Source organism: Chelonia mydas, chromosome 1, assembly GCF_015237465.2.
Source record: "Chelonia mydas isolate rCheMyd1 chromosome 1, rCheMyd1.pri.v2, whole genome shotgun sequence".
Classification (NCBI taxonomy): domain Eukaryota; kingdom Metazoa; phylum Chordata; order Testudines; family Cheloniidae; genus Chelonia; species Chelonia mydas.
The window spans coordinates 109,749,245-109,771,827 of record NC_057849.1 but is presented as its reverse complement, the minus strand read 5'-3'; the positions used below and the strand labels follow the sequence as shown (position 1 = coordinate 109,771,827).

General features: G+C 42.6%; 1 protein-coding gene across 4 annotated transcripts in view; it reads right to left on the bottom strand.

Annotated features, from left to right (window-relative positions):
- Positions 1–22,583, bottom strand: part of TMEM255B (transmembrane protein 255B) — a 106,369-nt gene that overhangs the window by 26,159 nt on the left and 57,627 nt on the right. For all 4 annotated transcript variants that reach the window (XR_006287482.1, XM_043536082.1, XM_043536086.1 and 1 more), the window contains exon 5: positions 4,300–4,380. Coding sequence is in view for 3 of the 4 variants with exons in the window: in XM_043536082.1 (XP_043392017.1) it covers positions 4,300–4,380 (81 nt within the window). In the remaining variant the exon portion in view is untranslated. The remainder of the gene's footprint in view (positions 1–4,299; positions 4,381–22,583) is intronic.

Genomic DNA, 22,583 nt, shown 5'->3' with positions numbered 1-22,583 from the left:
GATCAAAGAAGCCCACCCTTGAATACAGTCTCTGTCCCTATTTTGCCCATGTGCTCCAGCTGGGAAATTCTAGACCCTTCCCCCAGCCTGGCTTATGTGCAGGGAGTCCACTGTCCCATGAAGATGGTCTAGTAGTTGACAGACAATCAAAGGTTGATTGCTCTGTGCTAACTTAACGATCACACTCATTCAACCAGGTGTCAAGCCTCTTTGCTGGGTAAGGTGTGTGTCTCGTATATATCACAATAACCCTGCCCTGGGCAAGATATACATGTGTTCAGGCTGTAATACAAAATGGATGCTCTAATCCAAGGTGGAGGTTACACTATGAAATGAAGGTCACAATGAAGGTTACAATCCAAGATGGAAGCTGCAATGCATAAAGGAATTCACAATTTGATACAGATATATCTTACTCCATCACAAGCCCACTGAGTTATGGTGTGTTTTGTTTACCTCTGTCTTTTTTACTTCAAGTCAATGGGACTTCAATACGTGCATAAGTGCTTTCCTGAACTGAAGGCATAAATCACCAAGGGCCTGATTCTGCTACCCTTCCTCATACTGAATAGTAACTTACTTTACGAGGAGACCCACTAGTTTCAGTAACTACTGCAGTCTAATCAAGTGCCACTATACTGCATGACATGTGACAGCATCTTACATCTATCTGTAAGCAGTGTCAGGATGAGCTCCACCCTGACATCTGGTGGTGAGGTGTGGCAAGTTGTGGAAAAGAACTTCAGGGGCTAATCTCATTTGCATAGGCACACCCACCCCGCCTAGAATGAGGCCATAGCTGCCCAAATGGTCACTTTGGCTGCTGTGGGATCCCCAGTGTCTCTGTTATTGGGGCAGGAAGAATAAATTGTTATTACCCTGATTATGGAAACTGTGCTTGGAACTGTAGTTGGCCTTTTGTTATGATGGAGGGACTCACCATCAACTAAGTAGCACTCGCTAGGCAAGGGTCATGGGTTCCAAAACTTTGTGAATGGAGAGAGTATGGGGACAAGTATTAATACTTGGTGGTATGGGCCCCTTGGTGAGGGCCTTACATGCTAATTGCACTTCCTCCTCTCTCCACTGTGGAATATCAGAGCTAATTCATTAGACGTCTAGTTACAGGCTGCTGAGCTCACTTTGGGCTAACAGTGCACCAGCACTGAGGCTCCCCTACTACAAGCTGAACTGACTAAGAGCTGAAATCACTGAGCGTTGTGTTAAGTAGTGGGGGAGCCTGAAGATATATTGTGGAGCAGTTTGCGGGATGGCTGGAGTGCCTTGTGGACAGGCTGGTGGAGCAGTTCATAGGACGGCGGGAGCTGCTGGTGGGACGCGGAGCAGTTTGTGGATCGGTTGGTGGAGCAGTTCGTGGGACGGCGGGAGCTGCGTGTGGGCCGCAGAGCGGAGCTAAGCAAAGCAGTTTGTGGGCAGCTGGCAGAGCGGAGTGAAGGCCTATGGAGCTGTGGGGCGGTCAGCTTCAGATCATGTAAGGTGCCTCTTACCTCCGCCCCCATCTCCACCCAGGTTGGGAGGTAAAGCTCTGTAGATAAACTTTTGAACTCTGGGGCTGCCCTGACCAGGGACAGAGACTTTTGGGTCATTGGACTTTTGGGACTTTAGGTGATTTGGGGTTGCTGGACTCAAGAACCAAAGGGAAAGGGCATGTCCCAATTTGCTTGGGATGGGTTTTTTGCTCATGGGTTGTGTTATGAATCCTGTTGGTGGTGTTTCCCCAACATAATGCCACATTGTTTCTCTCTGTTATTAAAAGGCTTTTTGCTACACTCAGACTAGGTGCTTGCAAGAGGGGAAGTATTGCTTCTTGGAGGCGCCCAGCGGGGGTGGTATATATTTGTCCCAGGTCACTGGGTAGGGGCTCGAGCCGGTTTGCATTGTGTTATTGGAATGGATCCCCTAGATATTGAACCCGGCCCTTGTTGCTGCCAACTCTGACGGGCAGAAGGGTTACATATCTGTAAACTAAAGTTGGTGCAGAACTTAGCCACTTGCTTGTTATAGAGGGCATCTACCTGGCAGCACATGACACGAGTGCTTTTGTATGTGTGCTGACTACCTATTGGCAACTAGGTAAAATTTAAGCTGCTGGTTGGTTTTATCCTATCATATATGTTTGTGTTGGCCTGGGAACTATGTATCTCAAAGACTACCTCTCTCCTTATGCCATGCTGCCAGAGTCGAGATCAGGAGGGACTCCAGAGTTGATGCCCCATTTGTACAAGAGAGGTGTGGTACCTGGGAGGCCACTCTCTGCAATCACCCCGTGGCTTTGGGACTCACTCTTGGTTTGAAATTGTCCTAGTTTGTCAACATTCAAGGCATGCTGCAAGGCCCTTACATTTGCCCTGTCTGAAAGAGTTTGGGCGTATATTAGAGGAAGATATGAGCTTCTGTGTTATGATATATGCTAATTATTGGATGAGAGGGTTACAGGAGTTGTCTATTTTAAAACTGCATTTCTAAAATGTGCTTGGAGTGCCAAGAACAGGCATTCCTTTTTATGAGAGTAGTGAATAAATCCAAACAAATAAATACTCAATGTGAGCAAAAGGGACAGAATCAGGCACTAAATCATGTGCCACTTGTGGTTATTCTGCATGTCAAGTCCCATTCCTTCATTTCAGAGACCAGATTATTATCTTTTTCATGTTTTGCCTGGTGGTGCCTCTCCATGCCCTCAACACCAATTTAAGAGATGTTCTCACGTCAGAGTAATTGCAAGAAAATCAAATTCCATCTGTTTCTGCCAAAGGAAGGAAATGAAACGAGAAAACTCCACCCGTTATGTATCACTTGCACCCTATCAATGGCTTTTCTAAGGAAACTTGTGATCAGGAGAATTGCATCAAGCAAATAATCTGCCTTCTTGGTGAGAAATTTGCATGGAACGTGGGTCATGCCAGCTGGTAACCAGTTGGCTAAAATAAAAAAACCAAAAGCTAAACTTGACAGCTGTGGATCAATATCTCTGGATTAGTGTACAGAAATCCAGATCAATTCAGTTGGAAAAAACACATCAGTGGACAACCAGACAAGAATTTATTACAAGGGCATCAAACTAAACATGCTATAAACCCATATTACTTTTTTTTGCCAGAAGAGGGCAAAGATCTCAAAGCTGCTCAAATTTATACATTCCTAGGAGCTCGAGACATTGGCTAATATCTCTGATGTCTTTTAGAATCGAGTAGTCTGCTTGAGAAAATCCACAGGGAAGCTTAATCAACTTCACTTTAGCAGAGAAATAGTTCTGTTTACTTGGTAGACATATCACTGGTATTTTTTATTTTGTGGGGAGAAGAGGGAATTAAAATTATGGGAAAAGATGCTGACACAGGTCCTATGTCTTATTTACATAGGTCAGCAAGAAGATCAGTAAAATATTCCTTTAATATATTTTCTTAAATAAACTACGGAATGCTCTGATTCCAACTGCATTACTCATTTACACTTGTAAAAGACTTGACTTGACTTGTCTAATATTATTAACAGTAACATTTCCCATAAGCTTATTCAGAGCTGTGGAAAGAACTGTGATTACGGATATCTGGCTTCCTGTAAACCCTAGTACTGTGTCTATTTTCAGTTCTGCTCTGCTTTTTTTCCTTCTTGCTACCACCAGTTTGGAATCCCACATTTGAGGGAAAAAACACAGAATGAATAGCAATACTAAGGAACATAGGTGGGAAAAAAACTAAGTCTAGATTTTTCAGGAGGCAATCTGTCTGTGTGTATATAATGTCTTCTGCAGTTTCCACGATATGCTATGCATCCGATGAAGTGAGCTGTAGCTCACGAAAGCTCATGCTCAAATAAACTGGTTAGTCTCTAAGGTGCCACAAGTACTCCTTTTCTTTTTACGAATACAGACTAACACGGCTGTTACTCTGAAACCTATTTGGGCACGGTTATTCTTCCTGCCATTTTAATATGGTTGAGATAATAAAGGGAAGCTGAATACAGAATATGGACATTCTTGGCTTATATTAGATGATTACAGTAGAGATTTGAAGTTTTCTGGTTAATGCAAATTTATTAATTTAGATATTTACTACAATAGTCCAGGCAGCAAAACCTTCTCAGAGGATTATGTAATAAAGATGGAATGAGAATGGCTATACGTGATATAAATATTATAGTCAACTCACAAAGACCTTCTGAGAAATAAATTATTGAGGGTGCTATTGCGGGGAAAAAAAAGAACATGTGGGCTTCTAATGAACCCCTCAGAACATCACAAAGGAAATGAATGAGCTATGATATCATTTTGTTTACCTCTGTCTGGTAGGCATCGTATAAGAATCCTATTCCACTTGAATAAAACTGACACCTTCTAGTGTACAAAGGCCTAGGGTCCTGCAAGGAGAAAAAATATTAATGAAAGTATCTAAGCCAGAATAACTGTGCCGTCATAATATCATCCCCCACTGCCAAAGGACCATGTTAGGTGACCAGTCAAGTGCACTGCAATGCTGTCTGCTTTCCAATCTGTATTTGCTCAGAAATCTGTTGCAAAGGGTTACATTTCCCTTGCCTGTTCTACCTCTAGGCGTGCACGGATAATCTATTTTTCTCTGACCCAATGGCCTCCTTTGACAGACCAGCATCTCAATCACTTAATACCTTTTTTCCTCCCTACTGCCTTCTTCCACACAGAGGTCAGATGAATAACATACTCTTCTGAGAACAGTACGGCCACTATTTCCCCACGTATAAAATCTAATCCAATTAATTTTAGAATTAACAAAGTATTTGGTAATTTATTTTAAAATACAGTGCCTTACTTTTAAAGATTTTAAGAGTCTTTTGCCATAGAGAAAACAGAGAAAATAAAATAGGATCTTTAAATATACCACTCAATTTTTCATACTATAGGACCCCAAAACGCTAACTCTTCTCATAAACTAACTAACTAACTAAATAAATTGAAGAAAAGACAATAGTGATATGAAGGAGAAAATCTAGAGCTGAGCTCATAATTCATAGTGAATAAATATTTGCCTCTTATTCTGTTCATGAATATCTGCAAAAAGATTGTGATTTTCTCAAATATATTCACTACACAAATTTACTACATTTTCTTGATGCAAAAATCTCCTCAGTGATAACACAAAGGGAAAGCCTCACAGGAATATCCACCAGCTGGCAGGGAGGGGCATGCTTTCAAGCAGCAAATGACCACTTGAAGGCTACTGATGTATGCCTCTGCTAAATTCAGGACTATGAGTGGGATCCACAAAAGTACTAGGCACCTAAATCCCATTTTTAGGCACCACTGCAAGCCACAAAACACCTATTCAGCTGCCATCTAACCCTGTGGGTGCCTAAAGTCCCTCAGCACCTACGTTTTTGCAATACAAGTTCCCTACTGCCTATATTTCTGCCTCTGAGCATGCACTTTGCTGCCTTCCTCGAGGTGTCCAGGCACCCATCTCCTGCCTCTGACCCAGAGTGATGCACACATTGGGGAAGATAGGTGTTTGGCCACCTAAATGGCATGTGGGGCCCCCTCCAGTAGGTATGCTTAGCGGCTGCCTATCAGACTGGGCCCCTTGGTGAGTTCACACAAAATAGCTCAGAGGAGGACAACTTCCCTTATAACCTGTAGCCCAATGGTTAGGGTACTCATGTGGGGATGTGGGAGAGCCCCAATTCAAGCCTGCCCCGCCCCCTCGCCTGATGAGGAGAAATGAGTTGAACAGGGATCTGCTACCCCTCAGGTGAGTGCTCAGACCACTGGGATATAGAGTCATTCGAACACTATCTCTGGCCTATTTAATTATATAATTGAAGTGGAACAGCTTCTACAGGAGAGATTGAGGAAGCCCCGCCTCTGACTATCCAATAGCCTAGTGGTTAGATCATTCACCTGCAAGCTGGCTGATTCCTGTTCAAATCCATCTTCTATTCATCAGGCAGAAGGGGGACTTGAGCCAGGATGAGTCTCCCACATCCCAGGTGAGTATCTGAACCACCAGGCTAAAGGTTTTCAGAGGGGCCCTCCTTCCCCTGCTTTGTGTAGAATTAGCAAGACTTTGAGCACACCTACTGGATTGGGCCCTGCACATGACTTAGGCAGCTGAATGCCTGACTTCCCCTGGTGTGGGACTCACAAGCAGAAATAAGTTCCTCCCTCCAGCCTGGACTGAGGTGCCAAACTCCAAGAGGGGCGCTCACTGTTCAGGACACACCCCTCTGGTTGACATCTTTCATTGGATAGTTTAGGCACCTCCTGCCTAGAGTGCTGCTGTGTGGATCCCATTCTAAGGCCCCTCTCTCTCTCCATTCATTGTATGGGGAGCCTCCATGCCGAACTCAGGCTTTGTGGATCACAGCATTGTTCCTGTGAGGTTTCTAGGCACCTAAAAGCTAGGCATTGTGACAATGAGCGTCGTAATCCCTAAATCCCTTTTGTGGATTCTGTGTGTGCAGGGGAGGGATTTAATGACTGCACATATCTCTCCCACCAGTTGTATTTCACAAAGCAAAGCAGAGTGTGAGAGAAGTAGGTCTGAATGAAGCTGGCACACACAAAAAATTCTAGCATTTTGCCATGCAGGTTTTTAAATATGTTGCTGAACCCTAGTCCAGACAACTGAAGAGCTCTGAGACAGCTTTATCACAGAGTGAAAAGCAACAGCACTTCAAGTAAAGGGGTGCGAACACCATTATCCACCAAAACCCTCTTTTCCTGCGAATGTACAGGCGAAGGACTCGTAACCCATTAGAAGAAACTCAACCCTCCCTCACCTGTCCTTTACTGTGGCAGTTTTGGTTTCAAAACCTGTTGAAACCAGGTGTAAACTGGCAGCTGAAGCTAGGGCTGTGCTAGTTAAGATCTGCTCTCATTATTTTATAATGAACTGCATAAATCTGTAAAACCCAACAAGGCAATCAGAGAAAATGCAGAGCCCTGCAGGAACCAGACAGGTAGATTAATACAGCTCATTCGTCATGTTACTTGCTTTGACCTTCTGATTACCCTGGCAAACTAAAGTAATAGCTTGAAGACAACTGGCGTAAGGGTTGGGTGAAGCCTAACATTGCATCCAATAATATTTGTTTATACCACACAAGTAGAGAATGAATTGCTTCAATAACTTCTATTCTTTGGAGGAACAGGAAATACCAGAGTGATGGAAATAACATGTTTCTAGCATTTGTAAAACTAGAAGGATATTATTTTTCTGGGAAAACATTGGGCTTTAGCAGTAACTTCTTTCACTGCTTGGGGGCAGGTGGGGGGAAAAGAGAGAGAGAGAGAGAGGAGTAGTGAGCAGAGCTGAAAAGGAGCACAACACCAAGAAAAATGATGCTTGCTCCCAATATAGACATCGGTAACTTAATTAAAAATTGCCATTCGTTATGTCCACAGCAGAAGCAAGCTTCATATGTGATAATGGAACTGCTGGAGGTAACCTTTCTTTGTGCTAATATCCTGCACTGTCAGAAGGCTTCCAAGAGATACTCAGTGCTAATGTTGTCAAACACAGCTGATCTTACATATTTTTAGAGGAAGTGAGAGAATTTTCCCTTTTCCAGCACCAAACATAGGAAGAGGCCTCTGACTCTACTCTCCCAGCTCACATGATGTTCCTACCCTTTACGTCTCTTTCCTATTTAACAACAAACAAATTATTGCTAATCTCCTCCCTATTGTTTGGCCAAGGAGGGGGCACTTGATGTGACCACACTGCTTGGTTGTGCCAGTGAGGAGCAGAAAGGGGCTGATTAACCAAACTGTTCAAAATAATCATTGTTTTACTGGAATGTTGTGTGGGGAAAACGATCAGGCCTTTGACTTGTAGTGGCCACTGTAAGTACAATTAATTCATTTGGTGCAACAGCATGGTAACGCCATATGTTTTTGTATGCAGCTAATTTTGAAAATGAAGTCATCTGAATATAGAGGGCAAATTTTCTGATCACAATCAATGCCTCTCAATGTGTACATTAGCCTAAATTTAGTTGCTGAACTACGTTTTTATTTGGGTGATGGGTTCAGATTTAACAGCTCAATGACCCACAACGATACTAAAGATTATTTAATATTTAATTTATTCAGATACCCAAATAAATCAATAAACCAGGGCTGCAGTCATCAAGGTTTGATTGCGCAGTATATTAAGGCTGCTGAAAAGTAAAATCAATAAGAACCATGATTTAACTTTTTTTTCTTTTACTTGCTCATATACAATGCGGTCTGCCTGAAGATTAAAAGGCACATAGAATATAACCACAGAGACATTAAAAAGTGTTTAAAAATTATCCTACAGTATGTCATACTTTATTAACGCTTAAATGATTTTATTGCTCCATGTAATGACAAAGGAAAATGAACCACGTTTTAAAGCCGTGAAAGTATTCCTGCTGGACTGCTCATAAAATGCTGTCTGACTTCTTTATATTGCCATCTGCAGACTGCATATGCATATGAGATAACTACCAATCCTTGACACTAATATGTATAGCAACGCTTGCAGAAATACAGTATGTGTACTCTTATACTCTAATACGTATTATTTTAACCTATTAACATTAACTCTAACATTTCCCACCAAGAATATCCTTTTGTTACATGCCCAAATAGTACTGAAGATAAATTAAAGAGGTTCTATTAAAAACACCTTAAAACAAACTGATGTCATTTTTAGTGTGTGCACATTATACACACACGCAGTAAAAATGCCACTGACATATTATAAAAAGACATTCTTTAATTTACCCACAGAGAGATGAAGAGATGGCTAGGGCAGCTAGATGCTATGGTGATACAAATAACATGTATATTTAGCATGAGCTAAGAACTACTCTTTTCCAGTCCCCCGGAGTACTGGGAAAAATGACAATTTTTCTTGAAAATGAATTCATTGTGGCACATAACTAAATTGCTAGACAAAATTCAGCTTCATTTTGTAAGTAAATCAGGGTTTCACCTGTGCACTCCTCAGCAGGTCTATGACTAGTGGTGCTTTCCAATCTGCCCACTCTGAACCATCTCCCGTTAAAAGGGCATTACCCCAGCAATGTTGTTTGCTGTTTGAAAAGCAGTGGGAAGGGAAAGAATAGCACTGTGTGTGTACCCTATTACATGATCCTGCAAAGATGGAATGACGCAGTTCGCCATGGGGCCTGATCTGCAAGGTGCTGAGCGTATTTACATTCCCGCTGATATTATTTTCAACACAGGGCACTCGGGAGTGCAATCCTTGCCCCAGGGAAGTCAAGGGGAGTTTTGTCACTGAGCTCAGTGGGACCAAGATTTTGCCTTAGCACTTTACAAGATGAGGCAGCTGAAAAGCACCTGTGAACTTCTGGGGTTTCACTGGCCTGGATCCTGCAGGGACCTCTTAGGATTTACAGTTTAGGCTGAGATTTCCATAGCCATCTAAGGGATTTGGATGCTCGATTCCTATTAATTTCTGCCAAATCACGAAAGTCTCAGCCTTTGTGAACAATAATTTAAGACACAAAGGGACTCTTTGTAGCCCTCTTCCATCTTGGTTTTGGAGTTTGGCGCACATATTAGGACACAGGTCTGACAAACAGAAGGCTCGGAGAGGAGAGTTAACCCCAGAAAGAGAAGATTCTGGCCCAAGTGCATTCAGTTCTGGTTTGGTTGATCTGCTGTTTTTAAAAGCACATGGCACAAAACCCACATTCTCCTGGATGCTGCCAGCATCCCATGGCAATTTTTGAAGGATAAAATAGCCTTTGAACAACATCTCCAGCAGATTTGGCACAGCTGGTTTTTGGGTTTGTTTGGTTTTTTAGCTCAGGTATGGAATGCAGGTTTTCTTATCCCAATTTTTGTTTCCTTAGGGAAAAAACATATATATAGTAGATAATACACAGAAAATTCCATGTTCTCTCCATCTGAGCCCCATCTTACAGTTTCTGAAGGCTGTACCAACATAAACCTTCGTAAGTAATGCTTATGCAGCATGCTGCAGATGAGAAACATTATTTATTAAAATAATTATACACTAAGTTCTACTTTTTATTTTTCTATTTTTTTTTATCCTCCAATACTGGATTAATGGCTATAGAAGCTCTCATTTGTTTCTTGCTGATAAGTTAGGTCTTTGCACTGAGTACTTCTTGAGTTTAGTTGTGAGCACATTACAGATAGTAGCCAAGATTTTTCAAGATGATCTAAATCTAAAACCACACACGATAAGACAAGACTTCTCCAGAGATAGTTTTCCTGTGTAACAACAACTAAACTCTGGTTCCAAACACATATCTGTACATTTCTAGTTATTCTAATTCTCTTCAAGATCAGGCTATCTGTTGCCTTTTTGGCAACATACATGCAAATGCACAGGTGTATGTTACCTCATCATTACTGCAGCAGGACAAATGTAAGTGTGAATTCCAAAATCATCTGTCTGCCAACCAAAATGGGCAGGATGCCTTTGTGTTCAGTTACTATAAAAACTACATTAATATGAAGGGAAGTGTTCTGGAGCTCCTGCCATTCATAAATCTCTCTGATCAAAAACGGTTTCTTTAGCAAGAGGACATTAAATCATTTGGACAAAGCTCAAAGGAAGATGTGTGGCTGCTAAGTAAAGTAACCTCTAGAAAATCCCAGTGACTTATGAATGATCAATTCCTTAATTTTTCTGGATTCCTATATAAATAAAAATCTTGTGTTTTTTAAAATGTTACAAGAAACTTCTCTTCCCTATGACCAGCAGGACATTAGTGAATATCTGGGTTGAATATGTAGGGTAGAATTTTCAGTGTTGTTGTAAAGAGGGTATAATCCATAGGAATAGAATATTCTACCCCCCCTTTGTACACCTGGCCCCAGCAACCACTAATTTAAGCATAAAATTATACATTGTGGAACCATGAACAAGTTGTTCTCTCTGACAGTTATTTTCAGCTTCCACTTCCTGAAGTTCTGTGTAGAGGTGTACAAAATTCAGTCTGCAGTTTGCAATTTTTTTCAGTAAAAACAGACCCTTTCATGTACTCTTGTTAAAAAAAAAAAATTATTTTGCATAATTTCACCGCTGGGGAAATAAGTAAATACTGTGAACCCCTGAACTCTCCCTCCCATTCCATGCCACCAGAATGTTATAGGATTTAGCCCTTGTAGGGCCCAAGAAAATAAAATACACAATAAACAACAATAGTGGTCGCTCATCTTCTAGAAAGAAACCTTGGCCGCCTGGTGGATTAACAAAAAGAATGCCCTGCCAGTAATAGAATCCTAGCACTGGAAGGGACCTCGAGAGGTCTTCTAGTCCAGTCCCCTGCCCTTAAGGCACGACTAAGTATTATCTAGACCATCCCCGACAGGTGTTTGTCCAACCTGCTCTGAAAATGGTAGTGCAGAAAACTGTATTTTCAAATGTACTATTAACTTGTAGTAGCAACCATGGGTGCTGCTACAACTGAACTTTATTTAAATAAACAAATGAAATCAATTTAACCAAGTAATCATTTTACATAGCATTTAAAAATAGGGTTGTGTTACTTTAAAATATTGTTGCAGTTTCAATACTAGGCAGAACATGTTTGCCCTCTAGCGGAAAATATATGCATCATCTCCAGTACAGTAAAGTTCAACCAAAGGTTAGAAGCCACAGAATATTAACTCTGGGCTTTTTTTTCTTTCTGTTCATGCTCCCCTTCATTTTGTGCCATACTGGGGACTAACTAAGTTAGTGAGTGAGGGAAACGTCTCAAAAAAAGAGGTTGTCACGACATAATCCCACTTCTCACCTAATCCCACAGAACCATTTCGCCTTGAGCTCTGTGCATCAGCTGAGAAGCAGCTTCTCTGTGGGTCATACTCACTTTACCCCAATGGTTTTCCAGGCAGGAATCCATGTGGCAGTTAACACTGGTTGAACCACCATCATGTCTCCTTCATGCCCCTCAAAAAGTAGGCAAGGTGCAAGTCTAGGGGAGGGTGGAAACAGAGGAACAGGGCTGTCTCTTCTTGCTGATGTCCCAGAATCCATGATTTGCATCCATAATTCTCTGCAGAGTCAGCAGCTTGGCATTTATTGGTACAGTAATGGGGGGGGCATAAAAATGACATGAAGCCACCTTTATTTTGCTTCTCCCTAGAGCTGTTAGGAAAAAAAATAATTTCTTAAAATGTCAATGAAAACTTTTTACAATATAATCCCCCCCCCCTTTTCTTTTTAATTTGCTGATTTTAGCCAGCTTAAAGGGTCAACATTTTTTAAAAATGTGAATTTTTGCTGAACATTTTTTTAAAGATGTCCATGATATTTTTGCTGCATTTTTTTAAAGTCGGCTCTGTTTTTCCCTCCCCATTCCCAGTCTTGGCCTGCACAAACCAGAGGATCTAGCCCTTTTTCTTTGTGTTAGATGCATGACACTTCAGTTTTAATTTGCATTTGCAAGGATTCTGCATCTGTTGTGAAGGAGGCTCTCTGTAGAACTGCATCCAGTAGCTACTAGCAAATGGCAGAGAAAGAAGAGATAGATAGAACACCAACAACATAGCGGAGGGAAGAATGAAGATACTGCTAATAAAGATGCTGTTGATTTTCAAAAGTGATGAGTACCAGCACCTCCTTTTGACTCCAACAGAAGGTGGGACTGCTCAGACCAAAAGCGTATAGTGTGTTAAAGTGCGCACACATATGCAGTGCATGTTATTGTTTAAATTGGTCAATGAAGATGAACAATTTAATGCAAATTACTTCCACAACATTCTTTTAAATGGAAGCATAAGCCTGGAAGAAATGTTTAATCAAACATTCAACCCCATGTCCATTCCAACACTCTTAAAATACTGTGCACTAGCTCTCTTTAAGTGCCAAATGATTAGAAAGCACTTAAAAGGTTATTTAATAGTCTAAAGTGTCAAGAGAAGAGAAGGACCCAGCCTGTCAAGTTAAATAGGAATTGTAAAAAGAGGCCCTTGAAAGTGCAGCATGGAAGATAAATCATTCCTAGGAATGATGGGAAAATAAATCTATTTTATGAGGAAATGAGGTTACTAAAACCACAGCATTGGTTCTGCTTTCAGCACTGCAACTAGTCCAGTTCAGAACAGCAAAAATGACAGGCTAGCTTTTCAGAATGTAGTACAGGCACTAACACGTATAGTGGTATGCGATGGGCAGAGAAGCACAATAAAGTACTTAAATATATTGTGATGGTTTCTGAATCTCTTGTAATTTAAAATGAAACCCACACACTCACACTGTTCCTCTCCTATCTCTCTATCTACCCATCTATCTTACCTCCATCACTATAGTACCAGAGTGCCTCTGTAGTAAAAGGTGGCCTTTTAATAAGTCAATCTCTACCCTCAGATGCGTGCAGTATCAGACTAGAAAAATCTGTTACTTATGAGAGTGAGAAGCATAGGTGGTCCCATGAGTAGCAGGAAAGTTTCAGAAAATGGCTTGCCAATAGAATCTCACTCATTGTTTAGAAATCAGACCTTTCCTATTCCCTTTTCTATTTTAAGAGATATAATGTGTGGGGAAAGTTTTGCAATACGTCTCAAGACAGCACATGCTCAGTTTTAATTCCAAAGGGGTAGGGAATCTTATTATTGTGCTAATGATCGGCCTCTCTCAACTGATCAATATCATGTTTACATTTTTTTGCACAAATATTGGTCAAACAGATTGAAAAATTTAGGCCCTGATTCTAAGGCTCTCTGCAGCACCTTTGCAATGACTTGGCTTTGGGGTTACTCTGATTGATGCCTTTGGGGGGGCCCGTCCTATGCCCAGCAGCAGGATTTTGGGAATGCAAATATATGCTGTATGCTGTTTTTGCACACACCCCTTTGCTGACCTCCACCCAGCCTGTGCAGTACGCTCCTTAACCATAGCCAGAGACTGGCCCATAACTTTGTAGCCTGTCAGCAGAGATAACATTGACAAGCAGGGCAAAATATGAAGAAAAAGTTTCGGGGAACAAGAACAGAGGCCTGTGGGATACCAATTTAGAGAAAAAAGAATTACTATCCTTGAGTAACCTGAGAGAGTAGTCATGTTAAGTAGGGAAGAAAACCATTGCACTGTGGAGTTAGCAAGATGTAGGTGCCCAGGCAATGAAGGAGAAGAGTGATGCTCAGACTCAAAAGCAACTGATATGTCAGGTAGGGTAAGAACAGCAGTGAGAACTTTGGTATTAGCCAGAATAAAATAATAACTAGAGAGAGAGCTGGTAGAATGGCCAGAACAAAAACAAGGTATGAGTTATCAGATAAGTTAATTTTTCCTCCCACACCCAGCCTTACTCTGTTCTTTTTCTCCCTCTGGGCAGATTTTTCACAATTATTTTCTTTCAAACTTCTCCACACAATCCTAGTGACCTTATCCTTTAATGTTCATGGACTTCCACACTTTCCTTTCAATTGCATATTTCACTTCCAGGGCTTTTGGTTTTGTAGCATCACAGTGTCCCAATTTATTGTCAGTCACAAACACACAGCCAGTTCATTGGGTATTTTGTGCTTTTAGAGAATAGGAGAACATAAAAATAACGGAGACAGAGTTCAGTCCAAATAACTGCACTTTTACCAGCTATGGACCATAATTTCCCCACCCAGAGACAAACCCCTGGGAAAGAAAAAAGAATTCAGAACATTCATCATAGAACTCATCATGATCACCTTGTGCTCCTGAAGGGACAGGAAATTATATCCCAGTGAAGGAGGCAAGGACATAACCTGTAAGAAACCTTGCCAAGTAGTAGCAGAGCTAGGTTTTGCAACTGGGGGGTGGGGAGCGGGTGTGTGTGATGTATGGCGGTGCCATCTCAGAAACATAAGAACAGCCATACTGGGTCAGACCAAAGGTCTATCTAGCCCAGTGTCCTGTCTTCCGACAGTGGCCAATGCCACCAGGTGCCCCAGAGGGAATGAACACAGCAGGGCATTTTACTGAGTGATCCATCCCTTGTCATCCAGTCCCAGTATCTGGCAGTCAGAGGTTAAGGGACACCCAGAGCATGGGGTTGCATCCCTGACCATCTTAGCTAATAGCCATTGATGGACCTATCCTCTGTGAACTTATTTAATTTCTTTTTTGAACCCAGTTATACTTCTGGCCTTCACAACATCCCCGGCAATTAATTTTACAGGTTGACTGTTTATTGTGTGAAGAATTACTTCCTTATGTTAGTTTTATACCTGCTGCCTATTAATTTAATTGAGTGATCTCTGGATCTTGTGTTATGTAAAGGGGTAAATAACACTCCCTTATTCACTTTCTCCAAGCCACTCATGATTTTATAGACCTCTATCATGTCCCCCCTTAAGTCCTCTCTTTTCTAAGATCAAGAGTCCTAATCTTTTAAATCTCTCCTCATACAGAAGCTGTTCCATACTCTCAATCATTTTTGTTTCCCTTCTCTGTGCTTCTTCCAATTCTAATATATCTTTTTAGAGGTGGGGCCAATTACTCTATTGGTTTGTTAATTTTATGCATTATCATGCCTGTGTATTTTACATGTTATTATGCCTGCTGCACCCTCCACACCAGCACTGCCACTCTAATCCCAGCCTGGTATGGAGGGGAGGTCCTAGAAGAGGGTTGGGGCTGGAGAGCGAGCTCACCCAATGACGGCTCCCACAGGAGCTGGCTTCCTCAGCGCCCAGGGGGTGCTCAAACCCCGACTCCGCCATTGAAAGTCTGGTCAGTGGCGCAGTGGGGCTAAGGCAGGCTCCCTGCCTGCCCTGGCTCCGCATGGCTCCTGGAAGCGGCCAGCATGTCCAGCCCCTAGGCACATGGGTAGCCACAGGGGCTCTGTGCACTGCCCGCACCCCGAGTGCCAGCTCCACAGCTCCTATTGGCCAGGAACCATGGCCAATAGGAGCTGCAGAACGCGGCGCCTGCAGGGGTGGGCAGTGTGCACCACACAGAGCCGCCTGGCTGCGCCTCCAGCTAGGGCCAGGACATGCCGGTCGCTTCAGGCTGGGAGCCTGCCCACAGTGCTGGGAGCCTGCCTTAGCCCCGCTGCACCACTGACCGGGAGCTGCCTGAGGAAAGTGCCGCCGGGCTGGACCCCTCACCCTGAACCCCCTGCCCCAGGTCAGAAGCCCCTCCTGTACCCTAACTCCTTCAGTGAGGATCCTCATGGAGCCAGAGCTGCCACATTTCCGGCTGCTTTGCACTGCCATGGTAGTTGCCAGGATCTTCCCCCAAACGTGCATATGTGTATCAGCTGGTCCAGTCCTCTCAAGAGACCTTAAAACAACATGTGGCCAGGTTCTGACCAGCGTGAAGCCTAGGGAGACTCTTACCCGGATACAGAGTGTCGGGGAGGCAGAGGGAGCATGCAGAGACTGCCCCCAACCCCTAATACAGCGCATTCCCCCACTGCCTGCATTCAGGGGGGCCTCTGCTAAATGCAGGGATGTCAGGGAGTCTAGAGGGAAAGTGCAATGGAGCTACTTTTTCTCCTCCAGTTTGGCTACTAATGCTGCCAGTTGCGTTTCCTTCCACACTGCACAGCAACAGGCAGCTCCGGCTTCTTAGCCCTGGTCCACACGACAAACTTATGTCATTATAACTACGTTGCTCGGGGGTGTGAAAAACCCCTGAGAGACACAGTTACACCAAATAACCCCCAGTGCAGACAGCCCCATGTTTACGGGACGGCTTCACCCATCAACATAGCAACCGCCTCTTGGGGAGATGGGGGTACCTACGCCGACGGGCGAAGTTCTCCTGTCAGCGTCGGATGCGTCTTCACTAAACGCTCCAGTGGTGCAGCTGTGTCACTGCAGCATTGTAAGTGTAGACAAGCCCTCAGGGTTGCACTGGAAATACTGTTTTTAATTTTCTGAGCATTAGCACCTAGATATTCTAGTCAGGGGAAGGAGGGGGGCGCCTTAGAACTGCCAATAATAAATAATAATTTTGTATATTTGAGCTCTTTACTTTGGCTTTAGTGTAGTATTTTAACTAAACAGTTGATTGATATTACTCAGAGCTGTGATTTTAGTTGTTGCTTCATGCAATTATATGTTTAATTGCTTATTATATTTGATTACTTACATTGCTTGATTATAGGGTTCACTCTGTGAACTGACTGCTGTGTCTTGATTATAACTTCATTGTGTCATTTGAGCAATCACCCAATCACATGAACTACTCAAACTATTTAATCTATTGCTGGCAACATAACACAGAGCTATATTAAGTAAAAAAAACACAAAAACCTCCTCCTAATACTACAATAACTCAGTCTTTAAAAACATAAATCAGGAAAATCAAAGTTATGGTTGTTGTGGGAACCACAACTCTGTAAGTTCCTAACTTTGATATTTTAATCATATAAAACTTCTTGTTGCATTAAGGTAGGTTTTTTACATTTATAATTCCTTTTTGCTTTTATTTCACGTTAAAGAAAAGGACAGAGGAAGATACGAGTGCAGTGGTGGGAAACCCGCAGACCATGGCCCGTCAGGGTAATCTGCTGGCTGGCCACGAGACAGTTTGGTTACATTGACCATCTACAGGCACTGCCGCCCGCAGCTCCAAGTGGCTGCAGTTCGCCGTTCCCAGCCAATGGGAGCTGCAGGAAGCTGCGAGCCACAGGAACGTGCTGGCCGGCATTTCCCACAGCTTCCATTTGCTGGGAACAGCAAATCATGGCCACTGTCTTGCGGCCCACCAGCGGATTACCCTGACGGGCTGCATGCAGCCTGTGGGCCACAGGCTGCTCATCACTGCACTAGTGAGTGCATTTACTTGAATGATCACATATCCAAATAAAATGCTCCAAGTCCCCCCTTATTATTTTATAGGACCTGTAAATATGCAAGGTGCTTAGAAAACAAATGGAAGCCGGGTGCCTGCTCCAAGACACTCTCGATCAAAGGTCCTGATCTTGCAAACGTATCCACATTTGAGGTAAACCCTCAAATTCACAGAGTGCCCCAATGAAGTCAATAGGTCTCAGTAGTAAGGGTGAAAGGATCTGCCTACATGGATGGGATTGCAAGATTAGGGCCTGAACATAGCCCAACAGACAAGCAAGAAGACAATATACATCGAAGCTGAAGGAGGAAGGATGTGGGTTTTACAAGTAGGGAAGGGAAGTGGGGGAATAGTCAGGATGGGAAATAGATAATTCTCCATCTCTTGATGTCTTTAAATCATAACTGAATGCCTTTCTGGAAGATGTGCTTTAGCCAAACACAAGTTATGCTTTAGTAAAAGACTAGTTATTGTGCTCCATATAGTGTGAACAGGGTGAAGTTACTGGCCTGTGATATACTTGAAGTCATACCAGATGATCTAATGGTCCCTTCTGGCCTTAACTCTATGAATCCATGTTACTATGAATTAAGATGGCCCAAATTGAGTAATCAGTTCATCAATTCATGTGTGTGTCTTGATTGTTCAGATGTTGTGAGTTTTTTCCTGTCTCCTCAGAATCATCACTGCAAATTTCAAAGTTCAAGTACATCTCAGAAGTTCATGAATATTTAAATGTACCATGTCAATGCTCAACAATAAGCACCGGTGGGCTGGTGTGTGGGTGCATCTACATAACTGCACCACGACACACACAAACCAGTAAGGAAAATGTATCATGCATAATCAGTATACTATTTTCATTAATTTATAACGCCTTCATTTTATAATTAACTTTTCTAAACTTGGCAAAGCATGTATTTCTCAATGAAGACTAAATACATGACAAATATGAACATTTAAAATAAATATATGTTCAAGTTACTCAAGTACCAAAAAACAAAGTGGAAAATTTGTTTAAAGGATGAACTTTGAAGGAAGCTGCCCCCCCTCCAACCCCTCTCCTTCCCTCCCGTGCAGAGCATTCCCCCCCACCCCCTCTCCTTCCCTCCTCCCTCTCGCACAGAGCTGCCCCCCGCCCACACCTCTCCTTCCCCCCTCCCTCCCATGTGGAGCTGCCCCCTCCCAGCCCCTTTCCTTCCCCACATTTTACACGAGTATAGTGAAACACACAGAGGGTAAGTGAATTGCCTACAGTCAAGCACAAAGTAAATCAAGTATCACTGCCAGTTAGAGAACTCAAGAGTCCTCACTCGCAGTCTCCAACACTTACCAAAAGACAATACTGTTTTAATAATAAACCTCATGTCTCAGCTATTACCGTATTTGGCACATAGGCAGAGTTCTCTAGCATAATGCTGTATTATGTGTACAGCTGCAGCTGTCCACACTCACCTAAAACTACAGGCTCCAAAACTACTGTCACAAGTACAGCAGGGTTATTAATTCATAAGAACGGCCGTACTGGGTCAGACCAAAGGTCCATCTAGCCCAGTATCCTGTCTTCCGACAGTGGCCAATGCCAGGTGCCCCAGAAGGAATGAACAGAACAGGTAATCATCAAGTGATCCATCCCTGTCACCCATTCCCAGCTTCTGGCAAACAGAGCCTCGGGACATCATACCCTGCCCATCCTGGCTAATAGCCATGGCTGTACCTAATCCTCCATAAACTTATCTAGTTATTTTTTGAACCCTGTTATAGTCTTGGCCTTCAAAACCAAACAATTTATTGATAAGATGACAACTTTAATATAGCCACATTTTTAGTGCATTGAACCATTTATTTTCATTCATAACTATTTCCATGCTGCCACTATTTTATATTAGTGTTTGATTCTTTAACATATAAAGAGACAAGGCTCCCGCCCTGAGCAGTTTACAATCCTGTATTTTTCCAATAAATATGTAGCTTATATTTAGTGGTTTTAAACTTCAAGCTGCTTTATAAAAGCTAAATAAGTAATCCTTACTCCCTGCTGGGAGGTAAGTAAAAATCATTTAATGATGTGGAAACTCAGACAATGCAAAGTTATGCAATAAGCAAACATCACCTAGCGAGGAAGAGAACTCATTTTTCTGGCTCCACAGCCTGTGCGCAGACACTCTGACTACATCAGCTTCTCAAACCACTTAAAAAGGAACATTTATATATTGTTTCTAAGTTACACAGGAATAATTGAAGTATTTTAAATCATTACATGTTTTTCTTTATTAAACCTGTTGCAATAAGATAGGGAGATCTAACTCATTTAAAACAATAAAGGCAGTAAAATAAAGTTCACCAACTATACACGGTTCCTTTGTTGTTTTCAATAAATAGTTGGTTTTTCCCCATAGCTATTTTTTTAAAAAGACTTTGCCAGCCAGCCCACTACATTATATATAGGCTGTCTAGGCTTTTCTCTTCTCCCCTCTCACGCTCATTCATTCCTTCCCTATTTGAATGGGCCTTTTAGACAGCAAAAATTCCCCCTCTCTTTTGAATATATATACACACACTGCTCCTTTGCTCCCTGTATTTGTAAACAGACCTTCCCTTCTAGGGGCCCCCGGATCCCCTCTCCCCTGCCCCAAGTTCCTTTTTGGCAAAGCTGGGCATTTTGTCCCATTTGCTCTTGCCAGCTGATGATGAACAAATGCCCAATTTTGCCAAAAAAGTTGGGACGTCTGGGACAGGGCTCACAAAGGGGACTGTCCTGGCCAAAACAGGATGTATGGTCACCCTAGACTGTAGGGAGCCCAAGCAGCTGTGGGGAGCCCAGGGCCCTCCACCTGCCCTGGGCGAGGAGTCAGGGCCCAAAAGCAGCCCCCAACCTGTGTCCCTGCCCCCCAGGGTGCACCATCCAGGATAGGTGAAGGGTCCAGGACTCCCCATAACAGCCCAGGCTTCCTGAGCAGCTCTTACCACAGCCCACCTTCTGGCCAGGCCATAGAATTTCACTCAGTGATTCCTGCATTGAGTCTGTAACTTCTGGCTGAAGTAAGACAATCTTGCATTAAAGATTTCACATGATGGACAATCCACTACATCCCTACAAAAGTTGTTTCAATAGTTAACTATAATTACTGTTAAAATCTTGTGTCTGCTTTTCCAGTTTGTTTTTAGCATCAACTTCCAGCCATTGAATCTCATTATGCCTTTGTCTCCTATGCTAAAGGGATCTCTGCTAAATCCTCTCCTTACGATGGTACTAAAACACCATGATCAAATCACCTTTTAACCTTTTCTCTGATAAAGTAAATAGACTGAGCATAAGTCTCTCACTATAAGCCATGTTTTCCAGACCTCAAATCATTCTTGTAGCTGTTTTCTAAGCACTTTCCAGTTTGCCAGCATCCTTTCTGAAGCACGGACAGACACATAAACTGAACACAGTATTCCAATAATGGTCTCACTAATGCTGTATACAGTGGTAGTACCACCTTCCTACTCCTACTTGACATTCCCCTGCTTATACGTCCAATGACCATGTAAGCTATGTTAGCCCCAGTCATGCACGGGAACACGTGTTCAATTTTTCATACTCTCCCTGCATCCTATAACCATGGTCCCTTCTTTGGATGAGATCCTCCCTGCTCCTCTAGCTCCTCCACTGCAGGTAAAAGGGCCAGAGTGGTGTAAAAGGGCCTTAAAAAACCCATATCAGCGGAGAGGATTTCCCTAGTGCAGGCACTGTGGAAGACAGATATTGGGCTGAGCTCAGAAGCCCCAGTCCAGCGAGTGTGCCAGGATGGGACTGTGAGAAGAAGGGTCATATCGGGGTGGGACCACAACACCCAGCACTATGGAGATTCCTATAGGGCAGCCCAAGAAGGCTGCTGTAACTTAGAGAGGCCTCCAGGGATGTCTAAATTATACCAGGGCCCTCTCCTGGGTCAGAAGGGCATAAAAGTTGCTGAAAGCCACCCTACCCCCTTTTTCTTCCTGACCTGTGAATTCTATGCTGTACCTCTTAGAGGTGCAGAACTGAACCTCACCCTTTGTTCCTAGGTGCACAACTGCACTTGGCCGTATTAAAATGATTATTTGAATGGGCTCAGCACCTGTCCTGCTAGAAAGGCTTCCACTGATTGGAACAGCCCTGCTGACAGCATTAAGAGCCGGATTCTGTGGTCATTTAAGTCAGTGGGAGCAGGTACATAATATATAAGTATCCTTCCCAGACTGCTGCACAAATCCGAGGCCACTATCTAATTTGTGCAGCAGCCTGGGAAGGACACTATATGTTTTCCATTGTACTATAAGGTATGAAATCCAGTACCGTACTCTAGGTAGCAAGAGCATCAGCTTCAAAATGCAGTGTATTCTAAATTATCACACTTCATTTTAAAGTTATTTACTAAAACATTCTCCTACACTGATTTTTCTTTTAAGAACGTCACTTTTTAGTAAAAAAAGCATCTGTAAGTGCCTACTTCAAAAAATAAAAAGCATACGTCTGAAAATAAAGGCTTTTAATAGGAGCTAAACATCACAAGTGAGCAAGTGTTAGTCTTCAATTAGAAATAATTAGTTCTGATTCCATTGGAAAAAAATCTTACAGTATATGCCATGTCATTATATTAATGAGTCATACAGGATGGAAACTAAATTAAAAGTAATTAGCTATGATTTTGCATCATGTATCAGCATAGAGAAAGTAAAATGCGTTTATGGTTTTCCTTCAGGGAAGCTTAATAATTTAATTGAGGCTAGAAATTACATATGACTTGAGTTCAGTTTTCTATTACCAGTCGTCAAGGTAACAACTTCTTTAGAAATGAAATAAAGCTA